The sequence below is a fragment of the Buteo buteo genome, chromosome 11, assembly GCF_964188355.1.
Source record: "Buteo buteo chromosome 11, bButBut1.hap1.1, whole genome shotgun sequence".
NCBI lineage: Eukaryota > Metazoa > Chordata > Aves > Accipitriformes > Accipitridae > Buteo > Buteo buteo.
In genome coordinates this window covers 2,753,444-2,776,405 of record NC_134181.1, presented here as the reverse complement: position 1 = coordinate 2,776,405, position 22,962 = coordinate 2,753,444, and the positions used below count along the sequence as shown (strand labels likewise).

At 46.1% G+C, this 22,962-nt stretch overlaps 1 protein-coding gene across 1 annotated transcript in view; it reads right to left on the bottom strand.

Annotated features, from left to right (window-relative positions):
* Positions 1–8,033, bottom strand: part of ZCCHC14 (zinc finger CCHC-type containing 14) — a 55,327-nt gene extending 47,294 nt beyond the window's left edge. Inside the window, exon 1 of the mRNA XM_075039880.1 lies at positions 7,391–8,033. Coding sequence (XP_074895981.1) covers positions 7,391–7,954 — 564 coding nt within the window. The 5' untranslated portion in view covers positions 7,955–8,033. The remainder of the gene's footprint in view (positions 1–7,390) is intronic.
* Positions 8,034–22,962: the final 14,929 nt, after the last annotated feature.

Here is a 22,962-nt window from a genome sequence, read left to right as displayed (position 1 = left end):
AACCATATAAGCTTGCCAAACAGGCAGAATACATGGGATTTCCTGCTGAAAAGGTACACCGAGTTCAAGTTTGAACTCTAAAGGGAAAAACTCTCTATAAAAGGCAACAGGGAAAAAACCCAAGTATTAATACAAATAAGCTACAAAACAACAGCCTGTTTCATCTACCTCATCTTCCATGACTTACTATAGCTTACTGGACAAGCTGCAAGTGCAACGAGTTCACTCATACTGCACTAATTCAAGGCACTTTCATTCTAGACTTCTGGTGCACCAGGTATATTTCAAGAGACAGATGACAAGAAAGACATTTTTCCTTCAAACTAAAGAAATCAAATCTGAATTTTACAAACCAATCATTAAAAACACCTCGAAATCAAAACAGGTAACTGCTTATAACCAGACCTTGAAAGAGATACTACTGCTCTATATCCCAGAACTGATGTACAAGTATATGCCTGTTTCTTCACCTGCATGCCACCAGAACGGAAGATTACCTTACACTTCCCAAGAGAATACAAAGTGTAGCATGGTCCTATCTGCTATAGAAGCCTTTAATGACATCTGCCTTTAAAATGTTAATATTATGTTGACTTTAGAGCCACCATACTTACGTTGCCAGCATATGGGTTGGAAACTGCCCCCACGGGGCCAGTACATACATGTGGAAGGTAAACGGACAGTCAAAGAAACAATTCTAAAATCTGCTGAAGTATAATCCAAGCAATGATACCATAAGCCTTTCCCTGGTAGAATGGTTCGTTGCCACTCCAGTCTCTATTGCAACAATTCACATAATAACAAAGTTTGCAGAAGTTATCCGACAAGTCACAAATTCACTGAATTGTATTTCTCCCTCCTCCCCTCCTCAATATCCACTTAAGTAACGACTTGAGTGTAATAAAACTACTTATGGTGAAAAAAAGACGACACTGGAAAAGAACTCATAATATGCATGAAAAATGTTTGCTTTCACTATTTATCATCATGACTTGGCACATCTTTAAAAGCAAAAATCTCACTCTTAAGTTACTGATCTTATTATTTCTGGACTACTTCAGCTATTTACAAAAATCCTGCAACTCTATACTGGCCAGAACACCTGTTAAAAAGTTTATCCCTTCCAATACTTATTATTGGATAATCATACCAATGGGACCAATGGAAAAATTCTATTTTAGCATAAAGCAAGAGCAAGGAATTTAGATGTTTGCTCATTACAAAACTGATACAAAGAAATACAGATCTGGACCACATCAACATCTCTTTGCTACAGTTAACACCCATTTCAAGACTAAATAGGGAACAATTTCAATTCAACTTGCTTCGATTCTTTTGCCGAAGAGTAAAGTCAAATTCTAGTTTAAGCCTGACAATGGTTCTCATTTCTACAGACAAATTAGATCTAGCATTTCTATACTAAGATTCTGTGTATTCACAGAAATTCTTATCTATATCCTTGGGAATAACATTCCTATATTTGCCTTTTTTTAGGAGAAAAAGGAGTCAAGAGCAAGTAGTAAAATTGACACTGCAGTATTTGAATATAGAAGATGACTATACATGTCCCTTTACCAGAGCACACTTAAAAGTATCACAGGTACTGCAGCACTGAGGAGTCCATAGAAGAATAAGAGCTCTACCCTGCTGGAAAGAGGCAGTGCTGTATCTAGTATCCAGCTAAAAGATGACAGGATCTCAATTTTAGCAATTCAAACATTTAAAAAAAAAGCTAAACCAAATGGTTAAATACTTCCAAACAAGGATGCCGTTCAGTACCTTTGAAGTTAGACACTGGAATGCTTGTTAGGTGTGGTTAACTACTGCTGGCTCTGCTTTTCCAAGTAGGATCTGCATACAGCTTGTACATTGATTCAATTAGAACAGTTTGAAGTCTGGTACAGTTCAAAATGTCCAACACCTTACAATAGGCATTTTTATTCCAGAAGAGATGACGCCTTCTTCAATGTTTCTTAACTTAAAACTAACAGTTACAAGGTAATTAGTAGGAAAAAAAAAAAGTAAATTTTAAAAGTGAAGTAGAATGCACTCTTAAAACAAAAACTTCATTCAGCCTGCACAGAAAATGCGAAAACAGTTCACAGAAAAAACAACTTCATTATTAGCTCAACACAAATTTTTTTTGGCTGCTCTGTCCCTGATATTTGGATGTACAGTCGATTTCCCAAGCAAACTAATTCAGGTTCTTAAGTTCATCACGTAACATATGATTAGGCAAAGTGAATTTGGTGGTAATTAATACTGTTACTACTTGAGACCATTGTCTTCCAATGATTCCTTTGTATGTTAAGCTAATTTCCAAAAATGCTGCAGGTTTGAGACTGAACCATTTTATCATAGTCACAAAAACTTTCAGACAAGAATATCTGTAAGAAATGAGCCAGAAGTGGAAGCCTCACATTTCTTAACTGGAACATCAAGAGGCACGTGTAATCCGTGTTGCCTCAAGTACCCAGAATACTAAAAGGACATGCAAAGATTGGCACATGTCACCAGCTGGAAGCTGCAAGACCTGCCCCTAGAACTCCCAAGGCTACTTTCATGTGTTTTTGAAAAATGAGATCATTCCTGAGATAGCAACTACTGATATCAGTGAGTAAACAATTCTAATCCTAGCTAGCAACTGCTATTAACATGGTAATATACTAAAGCTATGAAATACCTTCAGTGGCTTAGGAGGCTAAAAATTAGGTTTTTCATGATTTATTCTATCCCTACAAAGCTAGCATATAAGCCATAATGGCAGCTGACATAGATCACTTAATAGCTAGATTGCTTACTTACTCTGTGGACTCAAGGACCCAGTTTCAACCCAACAAGTAATAGCTTTTTCCAACTCATCATTCCACAGATGAAATAAAAATCTCTGAATATTTCTGAAGGTGGAGTATGTAACTTCAATCACCTGTAGCAAACAGTGCAGAAAGGTGAAGGTATTTGAAATGGACTCCTCAGAACATCAGCTCTACACAGCTCCCAATACACAGTCTTCAGTTATTTCTAAGTTTTAGATGAGCCTATGGAATTAGCACGGGTGAAAAATAGCATCTTATGCTATAAACTTGAAATAGCCATTGGTGCAGTATTTGGAAGCTGACTAGGCAAGAGCCCTTTTTCCCATTCACAAGATATCAACCTGAAACAGCCACATAACTACAGTGTCACTGACTCTTACTTCCTTTCAGCTGCAAACAAACTGTAGTCAGACCTACTATTTATGACCCTGGTTCTGCAGCTGAAGCTACAACCAGATCATCACACTAACTGCAGCAAAGAGCTCTTGTCAGTCAGCTAGCAGAGCAGGCGCTAAGTAGCCAAAGCATTATCTTATTTCCCTGTTTTTACAGAAGGATCTCAGTGAGTAGATGAAACAACTCCAAGAAATACAAGGTGACAGATTCATGAATAACTTCTCCTCTAGTTCTGGAAGTTACATCCTCAGTGCTACTAACACACGTAGACTTCTTGAGAAAAGAAGTCAGCCCATGCAGAGATTCATATTATTATGTCTAGATGAGTGCCAGTATCCAAGTAGGTCCTGGTATGTCATTATCTACAAAACATAACCCTAAGGCATTCTGTAGAGACAGCATCACTACAGCCTCAAAGCAACCAAGAATGAATAAAAACATTAAGTTTTCACCCACAGCGAAGAGAGATGTTCGTTGTCAAAAGTTGTACAGAACGGAAGTCTGAATGGGTGGTTCAAGATGTTGAGAGACAATTTTGAGACATTTCTCCCCTCTCTGTGGGTCACAAATTCAGTAGTGGCAATTTGCCTATCAAAGCACCTGGATGTGTACATGCACAGCAGGAGACATTTGGCTACTGGTTTTCATGTGCCCTGACGCTTCCAGCTCCCCCTCCTCTACAAAGAGAGCAGCGGTTTGCAGCTCTAAGCACTATACGTCAGCACAGAAATGAGCCTTCAGATGCTAGCTAGGCTCTGAGTGCTGGCCAGAAAACCATTGTAGCTCCTTTGTGGCAAAGGTATAAAAGACAGCTGAAGAGGCACCTTAAGGTGCAAAACCAGCCTGAAAACTCAGTTGCATCATTTCCAGTTAATAAACCCATTACAGTTAATCCCAGGAACAAAAATTTTTAAAGACCTGATTCTTTAGATATATGCCTGTGCTTCACTTGAAGACAATTTGCACAGCTTCAATTTTTAAAAACTATACAACGACCTTAGATTTTATTCCTACAAGCAAAAAGTTTGAAGAATCCACAACTGAAGTCCTGCAAGCATTGGCACCATTCAAAACCAGAAGAAAATACAGGACAAGGGGCAGAAGTGATCATCTTTACAGAGACTAAAGCAATAGTCTGCTGTAGAGAGGGCAGCATTCTCCCTACTTAGGGCAAGTTCATTTTGTACTATCAAGTAGAAATCATGAATCTAATAATTACTGACCTACTTAAAGGCAGCCACGGCCACCTTTTACTGTAAAGTTAAGATTCATATAATCCAAGAATAATCTCAAAAAGCACAAATTAAAGCAAAAGTACATGGGCAGCTGTTTTGAGCCTCCCTGTAATCAGCAATTGCAGCAGACAGTGAAAGACAACAGCAAAAAGCAGTGGCTTGCATCACTAATCAACTTTAAATGTGTTCACCTACCCCAAAGGAACTTGAAGAATCATGAAATGTTTACAATAATTTTGTATCAACTGTTCAGTCTGTTCACTATTATACATAATTTATTTTTGAGAGATTTCGCTGTAAGATGTGAAGGAGATAGGAGGTGGAAAGAGGATTGCAAGCTCCAATCCTCTGGAAAAAGGTTGTAGCTAATATCAAGTTGGGTCATATTTTAATAGGACTGACTAAGCAGAAGCAGCACATTTCCATTTGTTTCTGCAAAGAGAACAAAGGCACAGTTCAACTTTTTTGTTGCATCTCCCAGAATAAACAAGTTAAACATAAATCATCAGAAATTGTAACAGACTTCTAGTTATACAGAAGAACAGGTAGCCACACAAGCATCAGTCTCTATTCCCACACTCAGCACAAGGGAAACGCTGAAAGATAACTAACGCTGTTCACAAAGAGCTCCCTATTTGCATGCCATTACACATCCACTCCATTCCAGCTTCCAAAAGTTTCTCAGGACCTCAAATGGTGACCACTTCTCCAGCTCATTTTCTAAGGATGAGGTCAAAGAGGTTTGCGCTTGAGAATTTGGGAGCAGCATTCATACAATTTAACACACAGCACTGATTTCAAGTACCAGCTTAGTGTAGCTCAAGCTGTAGTAAAGCAACAAGAGTGATGAGAAAGTGCTGGCACTGGGGAAGAACTTCTCCTCCAATTCTGAAGAGGACGAAGAGTGCAGGGCTCTTGGCAGGCAGTTGCCCAGTGCAGCTCACTTTCTCTTGACATCTGCATTGTTTTTTTTCTAGGTGATGTTACAACACAAGTATTGTCACAACACAACTTGGTAACATCACAAGATCTAAGTCGACAGTGTTGGAATTTATTTGTGCATATTTAAACAGGGCTGAATGGAGAAAGACATTGTTTTTTCCACTTGCTTCATCCAACTCCTGTTTTAAGCCAACTGCTTACTCTAAAAGTAGCAAAATTACCCAGCTATCAACATCGAAAAAATTTAACAGTCTTGAAAAAGGAAATCTGCATCTGTTCAAACAAAACACATATTCAAGAGACTGTGAGAGCAGTCACCTTTTTTGTTCCCTCTCAACTATTCTGTACTTAGCGACCAGTATTCTTCAACACCAGTTTCTTAAAAAAAAATGTATTTTTAAAGAGACAAACCCTTCAATGAGTTCAAAAGAAAAAAAAACAATCATCCGTTGACTGTTCTGTATGCCTTACTACTGGCACAAAAAATGGTAGGATGGATTCTTCGTCCATCTTAGATTGACATAAATAGTGCTGGAGTTTTTCAGCTACATAAGTCGCACGCTATTTGTGAAGCTTTGAATGCATACTCTAAAAAATGTTCCTGCCTGTGTAATTTTATTTTTTTTTTGCTCGTGTTATTTGCAGAAAACTTGTATATGATTTACAGTCTTTCCTTTCAAAGATGTCCATGCATCCTTTTGAATAAGTGAAGTTGCAAGTAGTTCAGTATCTGAAAGGAAGCTTTTTCTGGTTTTAATTACACCCTTCTAGTGTGTGAAATACTCTTTCCATCTATATTTTATGCACATAGAGGTTTAAACCCAATAAAGAGGCATTCCCATACCTTGTTCTTTCCCCTTAAAACAGGGGAACAAGCACTGTTTAAAGACATAGGAAGGGAAGATTAAGAGAAATATGAAGTTTAATAATACTCATCTAAATTTTACAATTAAGGCAGCTGTATTCAAAGAAACACAAAATTGGAAGGAAATCTGAATTCAGGGGAAGACCAAGCATACATTTCTGTCTTAGTCTGAAATTCAATGCTCAGCTTAACGGAATCTATCCTGAGCCCTCAGAAACAGCTTTGTTTAGGATACTACTCCAATATAGGGATTTTCATAGCCTTTAGGTATACAGTGTCTTTCCCAACTGAAGAGTAACACAGGTATTTGCTGACTGAGTCCGTACATCCTCAAAAGCTACAGCGTGGTAACTGATCACATGCACCCACTTAGCTGGTACTTAGTTTGAACTTTAAAGGAGGTTAAATTCAGTCAAGAAGACAGTTTGACTCCCTAACTTGTAGCAGGCTAAAAGCACTTAAGCAGTCAGTAACATATCTAATTACCGACAGCACCTCTTAAAATGTTACTGTCTAGCTTAATTGCTGGCAATTGAATGAACGAACAGGGAGTTAGTGACGGCGAACCACTGACACCAGGATCAATACCCGAGAGATTCAGGGTGACAGGCAACCACAACATTTAAGTTTCGTACCAGAAACTCGGAATGTTTGCCATCACATCCGTCTAAACCCAGACTCGCCAAGATGCCTTTGCCACTGGACAGCTACTCCCAAAGCCGATCCTCCTTTCCAACTTCTCCCAGGGAAACTTTTAAACAGATGCTTGTTCCCAAATCTAGAGATACTACGTGTTTGTTTCCCCTACTAAATCACTGTTTTTCCATGCAACTGGCAGGACTGTCCCCTCAGCAGATGTGCAGCCAGAAGCAATCAGTTAAGGTTTATAGTGCTGCCTGTTGATCGGCTTGTGAACCCCTTCTCATTTAAATATGCTGTGCGCCCATAAAAACTCCACGCATCCCCCCTTTTCGCCCTCAGTTGACCATGCCCATCATCAACCAAGCAAGTGATCCCTGCTAGCCTCTTAGGCTGCCATTCATCACTAAAAGAAAGGTTTAAAATCGTTGTCGAAGACGCAACCCAGCACCCAACTGCAGCAGTGCCATTAGAGCGTGCAAAAGCCGGGTACCCACCTTATGGCAGCCAGGATAGGTTGCCATGGTGTTGAGGGTAGAGGTGCTGGGATTCTTGCTGGTGCTGGCCATGATATTCTGGATCTGGGTGAGCTCTTGCCTCAGCACCTGTTTCTGGTGGAAGCTGAAAGCAGGGTGGTTGGATGCCATGGTGAAGAGCAACAGGAACTCATCCCCCGTGCGGCCCTCGTTGAGTTGTAGCCCATAGTTGTTGATGACCGAATCGATGTGGGTGAGGGTACGGAAGAGGACCCCGGCCGCCTCTCGGTGGGCCGACCCGAGCAGGGCGAGAGAGACCAAAAGTTTGCTGCGCACCACCTCGTCCGTCAGGTTGGTGAGGCTCCCCAGGTCGGCGGGGTTGTTGGCCTTGATTTCGGAGTCGCGCAGGGAGTGGTAGTCCTTGCGGGCCAGGTCCTCCAGGCAGGCGCCCAGGAAGCGCAGCTCCAGCGGGATGCAGAGGTCCAGGAGGCCGCACAGGAACTCCACGCGCTGCGGGGAGGGCAGCTCGGAGAACCAGCGGTACACACCGTCCCGCTGCAGCCGCGGGCACCGCTTCTCCACCATGGTGCTTCGCCTACCCCCGGCCCGGAGGGAGCACGCCCTGGCGGGGGCAGCGGCGCCGAGGGCGGGCGGCAGCGCCCCGAGGGGGGCCCGCAAGGCCGGCGCCCCGACGGCCCCCAACCGGCCCCCTCCGCGCTCCCGCCCCCCCGGCAAACCCGCCCCCCGGGGGGCGAGGGGGCCCGGCGGCGAGGAGCGCGGGGGGCAGCCCCCGGCGGCGGGCAGGGCCGGGCCGGGCCCCCCCCCCCGCCTCGGGCGGCCGCCGGGGGAGCAGGCCCGAACGCCGCTGAGGCGCGGCCTGGCCGCGGGGTCCCCGCCCGAGCAGGGCCCGGCGGCCCCGAGCAGGCCTCTACGCTCCCGCGTCCTCCCTCACGGGGCGGCGGCTCCTTCTCTCAGCCGCCCGCCCGTCGCCTCCATCCTCGGCGCAAGAACCCGTCCCGCCGCGCTGGGCCCCGCCGGAGCCGCCCCGCCGCCGCCGCCACAACGGCGGGAAATAATCCCTCGCCAGAAGGCTGCGAGCGGGCGGAGGGGGACGGGGAGGAAGGCTCGCGCGCGCGCGCACGCACACCGCCGGTCCGCGGCGGAGGGATCCCGCAGTGAGAAGTCCCAGCCGGGAGCGGAGCGGGAGGGAGAGAGAGCGCGAGCGAGAGGAAGGAGCGATGGAGCGCCTTCACTCCCGGCCTGACCCCGAGGCGGGCCCCACCCACCGCTCTGGCGATTGGCCGAGCCGTCTACTCGCTCCTGGCGATTGGCTGCCGGCGCGCTTCCCTCCTCCTCCTCCTCCCCCCCCTTTTCCTCGCGCAGAGAAGCGGGATCGAGGGGGATTGTCAATCGCCCGCTTTTTAGCCCCCTTTAATCCCTCCCCTGGGCGCTGATTGGTCGAAAGGACGGTTAAATAGGAGAGGGGCGGGAACAACCGCCTTTTGTGTGCGGCCGTCTCTCGGTGGCCGGGATGGGGCTGCCCTGAGGCGATGGGGAAGGGGGGGGTCCCCACCGCCTGTGGGGGCCAGGGCTGAGGCACTGACACCCCCTCACACCCCCTTCAGGGCTGAGCTGTGCCTTGCCCTACTCCAGGCTGACCCTGCAGAGGAGCTGTGGTGACTCAGTTGGGCCTGGGGCTCTTGTCCTTCCCTCAGGGCAAGGCCTGGCCAGGGCCAGCAGAGAGAGGTGCCCCGGGACCATATCCTGACTGAATTCCTCAGTCACATTTGAGCAGCTTCGTTCTCTCCTTCACAGTAGGCGCAGAGGCAGTCTTGTCTGCTGACTCGAAGAGCGCTTACCCGTGCTCTTTGCTGCCTCCGGTGTGGTACATGGCTTTTTCCTGACTTTTCTGTCAAAATTGTCCTCATTTCAGCCAGGAGGAGCCTTACGGAGTACCAGACAGAATGGCTACGATGCCCTCTTTCCTTTGCTGTTGTTTTAGGAGGGCAAAGAGCCTCAAGGATGGAGCAGAGGGGTGTGGTATGGCATCAGCTTCTGCGGGGTGCATGATGCCAAAATCCTGATAAAGCTTTTGGCACCGACGTTTGCCTGAGCAGTCTCACCAAACCAAGCTGCGCTCTGCAGTCAAGGCCAGTTTGGCAGTTGACTTCAGATTGTCTTTAAATACAGTGTGGAAACAAAAGAGACGCCAAAGGCCTCTTAAAATGGTAATTCCCCCTGCCCCATTCCTACTGTCCATTCTAAACCGGGATTCTGGCTGACAGCAACATAGCCATGCACATTTTGAAACGGCTTTATCGTCTTCAGATTTGCCTACGGATGGCATCCAGCAACCAAGAGGCGGACACATAACTTCTTTTTTTCATAGTGTTTTTCCGTGGGACTCGGCTGTATGTCTGTTGTAGCCCAGTAGCCAGATTACGCATCAGCTAGATAAATGATACAGGTGGAGATGTTTAAGTGGAGCAGGCCAGGAATAACATTTTTAAATGCAGCCCCAGGCAGGCAAAGGATGATTCCAGACTTGATTTTTATGATTGTAATCTTCTTGGAAGATGGACTGTGTGTTTTACTTTAGCAAGTGCAAGACTGCTGCAATGCAGATAAACAAAAGAGCTAACATTGATGTTTTTAAAAGCACAATTGCATTTTGTCTTGAGTTGATCTTTATGGGATGCACACGATGCCCAAATGCGGGCGGCTTTGTCACATGAGTTGTGTGAACACTCGTGTTGGTATCATATACGAGAAAAAGGCTTATTCCTTTGGGTGATGGTTTATTGAAAATCTCATTATACACCTTGCTAAGACTAACTGCTGCTCCACAAAAATTCCAAATGCTGGTAGTTTATCCTTTTTTATTTCCCTGTGGAATATCGTGGACCATCAACTGCATTTATTGAGGTCCTACTGAAATGCAAGACTAAGCAGTCAAAGGACACTTACTGGGGTTGCATAATGTCATATATTGTAAAGCTACACAACTCTGCTTCTGTGTCGCAGACTCCCGCTGTGAAAGGGTCCTTGAATATCCCACAGCCTCTCCTTTCCCTCTAGTGATCCGTCATTGAGTGCAAACCATATGCGCTTCCTTTTCCTGCTGTGCCCGGTATTGTCCATTGGAGGAAAGGATATGCGGAAAACAGAGGAAGTGCTCTCAGTCCCTTAGGAAAGGTTTGCATTGAATTGAAGCACAGGCCAGGCAGTAGGACACCGAGTTCTTTGGTGGCCTTTCTGCTTATATTGCTGTCTTTATCCCAGCATTAATCTATCCTGAAAGCATTATGCTGTGCTCAAAGTCAGGTATCTGATGATTGCCTGGTCTGTGGCAAGGTGAAGGTTTAAACTTTTCTGCTTGGGAACTAGGTCTAAGCCTGAGCCCAAATGGAAGTTTGAATGTGAATTTTGCTGCTAAAGAATGAGTCTGTGGTTTACAGCCAGAGCAGAAATTGTTTGTCTTCAATGCCAGGCAGTAAAACAAACTCTAATCTCAAGTGTAGTATATGAACTTGCAGCCTTTTTTCTGATTAGAAGTGGCTTTGGGTGAAGCCCGAGGAAACCAAAAGGAGCAGGACATATAATTTTGTCACAAGCCACCAAGAATTCCTGGCTAGCCAGCGGGCAAAGCAAGGAACCGCCCTCAGCAAGATAAATCAACTTTGTAAGAGCTCGTGTTACTACTTGCTCAAGACAGTGACTTGTGAGTGAAGGTCGTTCTGGGGTGCCTGTACAGCCATGTTCCCTGTAAGAGCGCAGCGCTCGGAACACCAAAACTGGCTCCTTGTTTCATCCCCAGCTCACCCTATTTCCTGCATCTTCTCTCCTCCTGCAAGTTCTCCTTGTGCATGTTTGAGATGAACAGCTGGGGAAGATTTTGTGTCAGAGTAATCAGTAAACAATAACTGAGAGTGCAGTTATTTTCCTCTTTTTGTATTTTCAGAACATGCAGAGGCTGTTACTGAATGTCTTGGTCAGAAGAGGGTCCATTTCTTCCACACTGGACACATCTACTTTAGTTCTCACCTGCTATCTTGAGGGTCTGAATTCTTGTATTTGGGTTTCCTCAATCCTGTTTAACAGGGATCCTGGCTGAAGTGCTTCTTCCCTTTAAACAGCATGTCAGAACAAACGTAGCCAAATCCACCAAGATAATTTCTTCTTCATGTGAGTTTGACTCAATGCAACATGGAATGTCCAAAAGCATATAGAAGTTAACTGAAATAATTCAGTGTGAGGTGGGTAACTGAGTCCAGTGTGAAAGGAGCTATTTCACTTTTTTATCCATCCACGGAGTCAACAGGAGATGAGAATCTCCACCATTGAAATGAGAGGGGGAGCTTTGTTTAGAAGGCTGCTGGCTAAAAGGCCAGTTGTGTTACCAGATCTATCTCGTGCCCAATGCTCCCAGCCCACAGGACTCCTCCACAGGGACCTTTTCAGAGCTTTTGTCTATCACATTTTAGAAGTTCTCTAGTTCCTTTAGGAGGCTGTTCAACACTTGTCATTAAATGGGCAGAAGTTTTTGAATGTTTGGCATTTTAAAACCTCCTAAATGTGGCTTAAATCTTAACACTTCTGCCAGAAGTTCAGCCTGGAAATTCTGTCTTCTGCTGTCTTGGTCTCACTGGGTATGAGTTAGCTGTGATGGGCATCCTTCCCTCACGTGGGCTCCACCCCAAGCCAGCTTTCCCCCCTTTTGGGATTGAATGCTGTCCCAGGACAATATGCTGAGAGAAAGCAGACTTGTGTATATCGATGTGCGTAAAACCTGACAGACCAGCTCTGTGTTGTTTTGAGTGGGACCTCTGTGGACTTTCACCCTGGAGCTGCTGGCCCCTAGTGTGGTACTCAGCACTACCTCGCATTTCCTCTGCTCGATCCCACCTCGCACAAAATTTCCACGGCTGATCGTCCCCTGCCTCTCCCCACACAACCTTCCTGGCTGCCCTCTTCCAAAACCTTGCTCCCCATTGCCAAATAAAACTGCCCATTCTGACCTGCCTTACGTCCACCTCTCGCATTCCTCTTCCCCACTCAGCCTCAGTGAAGGGACTTTTTACAAGGGCATGTACTGATAGGACAAGGGGTAATGGCTTTAAACTGAAAGAGGACAGATTTAGATTAGATACTAGGAAAAAATTCTTCACTGTGAGGGTGGTGAGGCACTGGAACAGGTTGCCCAGGGAAGCTGTGGATGCCCCATCCCTGGAGGTGTTCAAGGCCAGGTTGGACGGGGCTTTGAGCAACCTGGTCTGGTGGAAGGTGTCCCTGCCCATGGCAGGGGGGTTGGAACTAGGTGATCTTTAGGGTCCCTTCCGACCCAAACCATTCTGTGATTCTAAGTCTTTTGATCCTGCAGCTCCACCCTAAACTTCCCTGTCTCCTTTTCTGCTGGGATGGATGCCGTGAGTGACAAGAGCAATAGCCTTGCGTGCCGTCTGGGCCGTTATACGGAAGGGAAAGATAAATATTGCTATTGCATGTGCACTCAACTACTTCTGTGCACACGGGTTATTTCCTGTAAGGTTTCTCGCAGATGCTGGAATTGGAGCTCTTGGTTTTGAAAAAACAAACAAACCCCAGCTTTGAAGCACATAGAAAAATATCACGTGGGCTTTGGGGAAAAAAAAAAAAAAAAAAAAGGCAGCCAGATGTCAGGCCTGCAGTATCCCTTGCAGTATGCCTTTCAAGTAATAAACCGAATGCCTTTGGTTAGGACAGGGGTTGCGGAAGGTGTCCTTGCTGTGACAGCAGCAAAAGCAGGATGGATTAAAGGCTGGCAGTGATGTGTCGGGGATGTGTGTGTGTGTGCACGCGTGTGTGTGCGAGTGTCACTGCCCTCTGCCGATAGACTCTGGCAGGCACAGACGTGTCTTTAAATAGGGATTTTTCAGGTTTTTTTCCAGCTGAAGGCATAAGGGATAGACTTGACTCTCCCTGAGTAAAGGTCCCCCCTCCACCACCCCCCTGTCTCATCTGTCACCTTTCAAAATTCAAAGTGTGAGTCAGGCCTAAGCTTTCCTCGGCCCGTGTCCCCTGTGTCCCTTCCCCTGCGGGATAGCCCTGGCATGTACCTTCTTGGCCACAGAAGCCAGGCAGACCTTCTGGCTTTGCGCGGTTCCCTGTGGGGCTTGCTTCAGCATGAAAATCCACAGTCCTTGGCAGCCAAAAACACTTCCCCCAGTTCCCTTCCCTTACTCCTTGCATCCGTCTTGGAAACCACTGCAAAAGAAACATTTTTGGTTTTCCCTGTCTGTCACTGCCTGCAGTTTGGCCTGTCCCTCCCGCTCCTGCTCTGCGTGGCTGGAAGGATGAGGATGTCTCAGCCTTTGCTGAAGCTACAGCCTCCCTGTGCCCACCGTCCCAGTCACAGGGCAGCTATTGCCTTTTGATTCCTGCTCTGAATTCTTCCTTACTTTAATCTCACCCCAGGAACGTCACATTTTGGGAGACTCTTTACAAAGCAAGGGTGTGTTACAATAATTTTCAGTTTCCTTTTACTTGAGCTAGCATAGCTGCTTGCCACGTCGGGATCCAGGTTGCCGGAGCCAATGTTTGCCCCATGCACAGGGTCCTGCTCTGGCAGCCTGGGAGGGACGTGCAGCAACCCGGAGTGGAGTCGTCCGCTCCTATCCACAGGCTGATTCCAACTCTTATCCATTACACAATGTTAATTTACTCTGTGCTACAGCCAAATCACTTTACAGCTGGAAAGGAAGGTCTGGAAGTATTTACTTGACTATTCCAGTGACATTCCTTGGGGTGTTTTCGCATCATATCCCTCCTCTCTCTGCCTTTGGTCGGTATTCCACTAACCAGCTAGATGCATTTAAAATGCTCAAGGAGAAAGCACGAGGAAGAAAAGGAACATGCACAAGTATTTACCGAATATGAATGTAAAGTTCAGCGTTTCTTTGCAGCATTTGAAATTCATGGTGCACTTGGGTACAGAAATATCAGCTCAGGCAAGAGAGGTAATGTCATTTGCCCTACCTGCTAGCCCCACACTTTAAACACTTCTGGGCAAACTTCAAATATTGACATGTTGCGATGCGCGCTGGAATTGCACGCTGGGGATGATTTCCTGAAGAAACCCACAAATAACTTCTGAATGACAACCAAAATGAGAAAATTGGGATTGGTTCACGGGCAATTCATGAATAGAAAAAGAGATGAAATTAGCTGAATGAACTGTTCATTATGCATTATTCAGCCAGCTGTACTAATTAGTGCCTTAAGGACTGTTCCTGTTCCCACTGCAGCCAACTCCAAAACTCCTTTTGATTTCAGTGGGAGCAGGACAGAGCCCTCGGAGAATGGGCCTGGTGCCTGCTTCCTCTGCAATGTCTTTTTTTTTTTTTTTCTTTTACTATTGCTTATTGATTCCCACTTTTTGTGTCTTCTATTAAAAGGGCTACTTCTAAAATGTCCTATGTGGTGATCAGTTAATCACAGGAAAAGAAATGTACCATCAGTCCCAGAGTGTGTGTCTTATGCCCGATGTGTTCTCTGAAGGGAAAGGTTTTTCGTATGTCTTCTTTTGCTTTGCTTTTATCCAGACTAAGTGGTACCAAGGAGCACAGAAGCTTGAAAGCCCTTTGGAAAACATGAATCAATCCATAAATGTCACTAGGGCAGAAGGTGCAGGAATTAAATGTTTGCACTCTGAGCCCAGAACTTGCAGCTGGGCATTTAATTTTTTTTTTTTTTTTTTTATGTATAAGGATAACGTTTCTTTCCCACCAGAAAGTTCCTACAGCGCAGTTTTTCTCTGAATGTGGCAATGTTAGAAAAAAACATCAGTTCAAACGGATGCATGTGCCTCTGTCAGAGCTGCCTCATGTAAGACTTGCCTCAATAGCAGACTGCTTTGTCCTGCTTTCAGATTTATAACACGTGATATAGTCTGCATCAGTCTCTCCGTCAGACCAGTTGTGTTGGGGACCAGAATAACATGCTTTATATCTTGCTTTTCTTACCATGGGCAAGCCAACATCTTCAGGAGAAACAAAACCTGTTTCTGCTGTTGCTCATGGGAGACTGCAATGTCATTCTGTTTCCTATTTTATTCTGGGTTGCAAAGCCAATTAATTTGGAGAGGCAGAACTGCAGACCACCATCCACATAAACTTTCCAGCTGGTGATGAGGCCAGGGAGAACCCAGACTGACGTTCAGATCCCAGGTTGAACTTGAAGGGATAACGTTTAAATGAATTATCCCAGTCTTGCTGCAGAGCCCTTCTGTCCCCCCAGACACCAGGCAGAGGTGTCTTCACTGGGGACTGTGTAGAGGATTGCTGGCCAGATAGCCGCTTCCCATTTACACGTAAACACATGCAATTTTTGCCTGGATTTTGCCCAAGTCTATCCATGTCGTAACAGATGTTATTTTTCTCCCAGTTCTTCTGATCCCTCAGCCAGCAGCAGCAATGCAGCTCCATGGTTCTGATGGTGGGATTCTGCCCCAACCTGACCCAGCCGAGGTGGAGCTGCTGGTGGCTTCCCTTCCCAGCAATTCAGTAAAATTGCCTGCTGGGGAGAGAGCAGAGGAGGTACCACCAGCTCAGCCCGGAGGAATCTCCACAGCCCCACTCTTTGGGCTTCTCTCCACAGACTGCCTAAAATGGATATAAAGGAGCCTCAGAATGGAATTTATTTTCTTCCTAAGACCATCCTTAAAATAACAAACACCAGAAAACTGGTGACATGCGGTACATCTGTTTGAATAACATGGACCTTCTGTCTGTAATAGAGGAAACTCCAAATAACTCTTTGATTTGTGTTTCCTTTCTTCTCCTTCCTCATCTCCTCCTCCTCACTACTGTATACAAATCTGTTCTGCAAGCTCAAAACCACCAGTTCTCTCTTCCCTGACAAGCTTGTTTTTATGCCATGTGATAGTTATTTAATTTCCTCTTTGCTGCTAACACAGCTAATATTTATCTTTCTTTATGGGATTGCGTCTTTGTTTATACGCTGATGTCAAGGGGTAAGGACAGCACTTCTTTAGATCCAGCACACCAAATTCCTGCCCTCTGACTGCGTCTCGTGGAATAGCATCTTCCCCTGCAGGCAGTCCCGCAGCAGCCAACGGTCCCAGTTCAGAAAAGCAATTAGGATTAAAATATGTGTTTAAAGTTAGCACACATAGAAGTCCTTTTCTAAATAGGGACGCTCTCTAAAGCAGAGCCGGTGGAGTCACTGGTACGGCAGGCAAGGTTCAATATGCATAAGGCTATTCAAATCTGGCCCAGTGTTAGCTGCTTAATTGCTTCCCCAGAAACAGCGAGGCTGTGAAAACAACGGCTAATGGCCATTTCTCCTTCTTTTTTTAAGAAGACCATTTAAACACAGAGTTTAAACATATGTAAAAAGGAGGTTGCAAGGCACTGTTTCCAACAATTCGACTGAAATCAATACGACCCTTAGAAAAGGCAGGATCTTACCAGGCGGTGTGTTTTGTCGGTTTTCCTTTGTTCAAAGCTACTCTCTAAACCGAGTTAGGAACCATCTTTTCCTCATTAAATTTATTTCCTTTCAGCACTGATCCTTTCACTTCATTACCACATGCAATTTTTTAAAGCCCTCATAGCTAATATCACAACTATAGATCTAGGGTTTATTTATAGCCCTAAACTCCGCAGAGAGCTGTGTGTCTTGTTGCTGTGGAAACCGGGATTCTAAAAGTAAAAGGATTTTCAAGGGATTTTAGAAGAGACCTGCTGAATTTGAGTACTAGCTTTCACTTCGAGAGGTCTCTGTTCAACTGTGCCTTAAACTTACCGGTAAAATACATCCGACGGTCTCCGCTAGCCCTCAGGGAATACTGGTCCTCCATGCTTTTTTATGATCTGGCACTTTGCAGCCTGGTTTTTGCTCCCTGTTGTGAGACAAAAGATGCGCAGGTAGCTATGGGGGTGTTAAACTCTTGGTGTCAGCGATGGCACATTTACCAGGCTCAAGGCAGTTTGCTTTTTTCTTTCGCTTTCATTGTTTTGGGGGAGCCTTTCGCCAAGGGAAATACCACCTTACAGGCTGCTAAGTTTGCAAACCTCCTGCATGCTGCAGTAAATTCAGAGCTTTGAGACTGGCATGGATCAGTGTTTCCTGGAAATTAGATTTTACTGTATTAAACAGTTATTTAAATGATTTTCTCTATCTCTGGGTATAGTGTGTAAAGGATGAAAGCGTGATTGATGGGCTGGGTCCTCCTTGTACTCCGCGTCCTCTATTGGCAGGTCAGCAATGGACACATTCGTACTTGGCAGAAGTGCCATGCTTTACCTGGGGCAGGGATCTCGCTGAGCCACCCAAGGAAAAGCCAGTCCTTCCCCATGGTCCATTTAGGGACCCTCAGACCCAAGCCAAGTTCCCGCACGAGATGCCAAAAGCCGGCAGCGTGACGTCCCCTCCGCCTGGCCGTGGGCTGCGTGAGGCTGCTGGATCATTGCAGGAACGCTGTGCTTGCCACCACCCAGGCTTTTTCTGTGCCTCTAAATGTCAGGTGTCCCCCACCACCCGGGGACAAATCTTTTGAGAGCTCTGCCAAAGGGCTGCGTGCAGGACTTCTCTGGCTATGGGTGTCACTTTCTAGCAAGAGCTAAGCTTTAAAAAACCCCTTGTAATTCTGTTTACGAACCAGTTCCAGAGCCCAGTCTAACCTGGGCAGAGATTTGAGATGCTCCCAGGCTGCCAAACTTGGAAAAATAACCTGGAAAATGCCACTCTATCAACGTGGCCGAGGGAGAGGAGGGGGAAAGGGAAGGACAAGCAATGTAACATGACTAGCCCACTAGCAAGTGTCTTAAATTCACAAACAAGGCACAAATGTCAGAGCTGATTAGCTATTGCCTTGCATTTCCATAAGTAAAGCAGCAATCCCTGTGCGCGCTGGCTTCCAGGGCTTGGGGGGCAAGCACCAGGCAGCTTCTCCTTCCCCAGAGCAGCCTTGACATTTGTTCAGCACATTCTCCAGGTCCATGCTGGCACGGGGTGTATCGTGCCTGGCTAGAAGTTATTACTGTGATATTGGATTAAAAATAGAAATGCAGGAGCCAAGACTCACAGACCGAGGGAATGGTAATTCAGTGACTTATCTTTTCCATTAGAGGGTGCCAGGAACCTACTGTTGCTGTAAACCCCAGCAATCATGGAAAACGTGACTTTTTCCTGTACATTTTGGGACCAGGCAAAGCCGTGCCCATTTTGGGCACCCAATCTTCCTACTGCCCAACCAGGCCAACTAAAGTAACTTCACTGCCATGCTGAAATGCGGGAGGGGAAGAGTTGGTGAGGCAGCTGTAAATCAAAAGCACGTCGGTAGGTGACAGCCCGCAGCAAACTCAATGAGACGAAGACCTTCTCACACCGCTATGTGTGAACAGGAGCATCAGATGGGGATGGGAGAGGTCTTTACTGGGCTTCATCTGGTGCTGATGAGACTCGAGCAAAGTCCAGCGTTCCCCATTTTAGATTGCCCCTATATAGAATGGACTTGCAAAGACCTGGCTTTGCTCAGCCTGGAAACAAGGGTTGTTAGGCTCAAAACACAGACCTGCAGGGTCGTGGCATCCTTTTGGATGCTTGTAAGAAAAAGGGGTGACTAACACTTGTCAGGGGTGGCCCCTGGGTCATCAGTCCCTCCTCAGAAAAAGGGAAACCTTCCTGCAGCGCTTCCCAGTCCTTCAACTGTGAAATGTCAGGGGTCTCTCCCGGATCTCATCTCCACGGTGGGTGTTTTACGGGGCAGAGGTGTGTTTTGAAGCAGTGAATGTGGAGAGCATGGGATGTCCACACTGCCGAGGGATTCTGGGCACTGTTTGAATGTAAATAGGAAATCACCATTAAAAAACGCAGTATTAACCACAAAAAGTGAAAGAACAAGTCGTAGCTCAAGTGGGTGTTGCTCTGGGAAAAATAGTTTGTATGTTTATTGCTTGTCATCCTCTGGGTCTAGCTATGAGGGCAGACAGTAAAGGATGGGGCCATCATCTTCTAGTCTGTGTCTGCCAAAAATCTCCCAACCTCAGCTACAACACGAACCACCTAATTATCAAATGGACCAGCCTGAGATTTGTTCTGTATACAGACACCCAGCAGTATTTTAACCCTTCCTTGGCTGGAGGGGTGTGCACAGCTCTCCAGCTCTCAAAATGCAGTGTGTTTGACCACCGGAACAACTGATGGGACTTGGTCTCTACTTCTCAACACAGGTGTTGCTAAATTATTAGCAACAATCATCTACAGGGTTAAAAAATGGCAATCCAAAGAAGTTAGGAGATCAGTCTTAACAGCACGAGATTAAAAAAATAAGAGGAATTTTTAAAAAGGGAAAGCAATACAGTCCTCCCAATTTGGGCTTTTGAAAAGAAATGCAAACTTTGGGAGACCGCATGGCAGAGCGGGATGAAAGTCTCTTTTTTGGTTTTGAACCTTTGGAAAAACAATCCCAAGATCTATAGTTTTGTGGAAGAAGTGTTAGTGAAACTATTCAGATGTCAGTCCCTCCCAGCAGTGTGGAGATGCCAGCCACCAAGGGAAGGAGCTGAGATGGCCACACAGAGGACACTCGTCCCTGTATTTATGCCTGGTGCAGCTGCAGCGGGGCACTCTGCTGCTAACACATGGAAGAAGCAAGACGCAGCCTTGGGCTAGGAGATATCTTTGTCCTTGACCTGCCTCTGCAGTGATTCACGGCGCAATGCGGGGCAGATCCATCCCTGTGCCTCGCTTTCCCCATCTGCCTGTCCAGCGCAGTGCTCTTCTGGAGCGGGTGGCTTTCTGGTGGACAAGTTAACTGGGGGGTATGAAGCTTTTTGGGGTCGGTGGCTGGAAAGCGATAGGTAATAGCAGTGAGGGGAAGGGAAAGGTAATGTGTCTAGATCCCAAAGCCCAGAGCTGCTTGGCTCTGCGTCACACGCTGACAGCTTTTCCTGTGGACTTCAGCCAACGTGGCTCGGGGTTTGGAGCCGTCTGCTCCTGTCCCAGCCACAGTGGGTGATTCAGAGCAGATGGGATGAAGGGCCGACCCTGAGGCCCACCGGCAAGACTGATCTGTGCTTTCCTGCCCAGGATTTCAGTGTAAAGCAGGAACAGCAGTGTCTTGAACCAGGTGGGTGAGGGCTATGTCAGCAGCCAGCACACAGCCTGTCTTTTTCCCTGGTCCTTCTGGACCCGAAAGTTAGCATCACGTGCTAATTATTTCTAGCTGACAGATGAAAAAACAGGGGTGGTAAAGGAGCAAGTGACTTCTCTGAGACAGCAGTTTTGCAATAAAACCATGCTTGGCCAAGTGCTGCTGTTTGCTGAGGCCATCCTTTTGGTCATGGTGGTTTTCCCGTGGAAACTGTGGTTCACACGCGGTCCAGGCGGAGCTTGGGCGGACCTCCATGGGCAGCCCATCTCCAACTGCTCCCTTGCTGCTTTGGCCAAGGGGCAAGAAGAAACCCCGCACCCAAGCCTCCAGTCCCTCTCATACCTCTGAAGCACTCTGATTTCATGGGACGGGAATAGCAAATTGCCAGGCTGCAGTCACATCCTCATGGAAAGAGCCACCGAACGATGGTGTCAGCTTACATTGCTGGAGCGTCTTTCTTCCCAAAATGATCCCGAAGCATTTTGTGGAGTAAATATAAACCAGAGGTATTTGAGGAGGAGCATGGAGTGGGACTTGTGGCTCAGAGTGGCACAACTCAGCGGTTTAGGATAGGAAAGGAATATACTCAGAACATCTGACTGCATTGGAGGGAGTGCAGGCCAGCAGAATGTATAGTACAGCAATTGGCAAATCTGGGGCTTGGCCCAGAAAATAAACACAGGAAATACTTGAGACTGATGAAAACCATGGGCAGCCTGCTTTTGTTTAAAGAGGTCTTTCTGGGACACTGGAACAGATGCCTGTTGCAGACGGAGCGAGATCCCAGTCCTGTTCAAACTCGTGGCAAAACCTTCAATGACTTCAGCTGGGCCAGGATTTCATTTCAGATGGTTCTGGTTTTTCCCAGGATGTGATTTCCCCTTTTTAGGACATGCCCCTCTGCCACCCTCTGCCCAGCAGGGAAAGCAGGCTGTTGCAATTTTGGAGGTTTGTACACAGATTTAGGGATGGATCCTGTATGGGGCTGAGTGCTGCCAGCATGTCAGTTGGAGCAAAGGATGCAGCACTCCAGGGCTGTGTACAAGCACGTAGGATCAATACATTCAGAACTGAAGACCAAAGCTGAGTGCTCAGCAGCTCTGGTAGTCAGCTGGGTGCCTGCATGTGGCTTGAAAGCCAGTTTCTTCCAAATTTTCACTTTCAACAAATAACTTGGAGGCTTTTCATGCCAGAGTTTGACTTGGGCCCCTTACATTAAAAATTCAGACCCCTGTATGTTCTTCAGTTCCTAATGAAGTTGGCAGGCCCTGGGGCATTCAAGATAAGTGAGAAACTGAAGCAGATATTCATTTGGCACTGACTTTCAGTCTGAGACCTTCTCCAGAATTAACCATCCAAAATTCACAGGCTCTTGAAAATCCTGGTGTCTTTAATCACAAAGGAAATTTGGAGGGAAGGGTCAAGTAATACTGATAAATATGCGTAGAGGGTAAAGGAGGAACTTGGGGTTGTTGTGAGAAAAAGAGCACTTCTAGGAGGTGGAAGCCCAAGGAAGATTTTATTCCTGGCTAAAAATGAAACTGGGTAAGAAATGAACGAGAGGGAGGACAGGGAAGGTAGTGTCCAGCTCCGCTCCTTTTGCGAAGCTCTGTTCATCCCATTGTGTCTGGGATGAGCAGTGGAGTTTCAGTCCAAATCCAAATTTTCCCCCACTTCAGAAGAGTGCCAGCTGGGATTTATAAGTGCCGTGTGCTCCTGGGATCCTCTGTTTCGGCAGGACCAAGGTGTGCATTTCATCACAGTGAAAATTCAAATACCCTTTTCTTCTTCATCCCTGCTGCCTCCCATGCTTTGTGCCTGGGGTGCCACTTGCCAGTGATAGCTGAATTAATCTGGTGGTTTAGGATTCTCACAGCTTGATTTCTAAATGTCTCGCTGTTCTAGGGCGACATTCCTTTATCCCTTGCCCTTTCTTTTCCTCCTGGATTATCCCATGTTAATAGGTACCATGTAATACAGTCTGTTGTTAACTACTCCTGAATCCTGCTTGCTGATTCCTTAAGCAGATCTTGAAACCCCGTGAATCTGGCTTTGAGTTTTGTGGAGGTTTGTTTTGTGCTTTGCTTTTTTTTTTTTAAACACAACGCCTGAAATGTGTAGGATAGCTTTCTACTCCGGCTTTTGGGAAGTAAAGGAGTTTCATGTGTTTAGACAGTCTAGACACGCTATTCCAGACTGCAGAGTGCATCTGCTTAAATCCCCTACAAAACAGGCTGTAAAAAAGAAACCTTGTTTGAAAAACTACATCAAATATGGAATAAATCCTTCAATAGCTGTTTATCTGCTCAGAAAAAAAGATCCTTGAACACCCTTGCGTGACAGTATTTCATAAGAAAAGAATATGAGTAATGTCAACTTTTTTACATCACTGTGTCTTCTTGCTTCAATGAAAGACTTTTCTTCTTTGTTATGAATT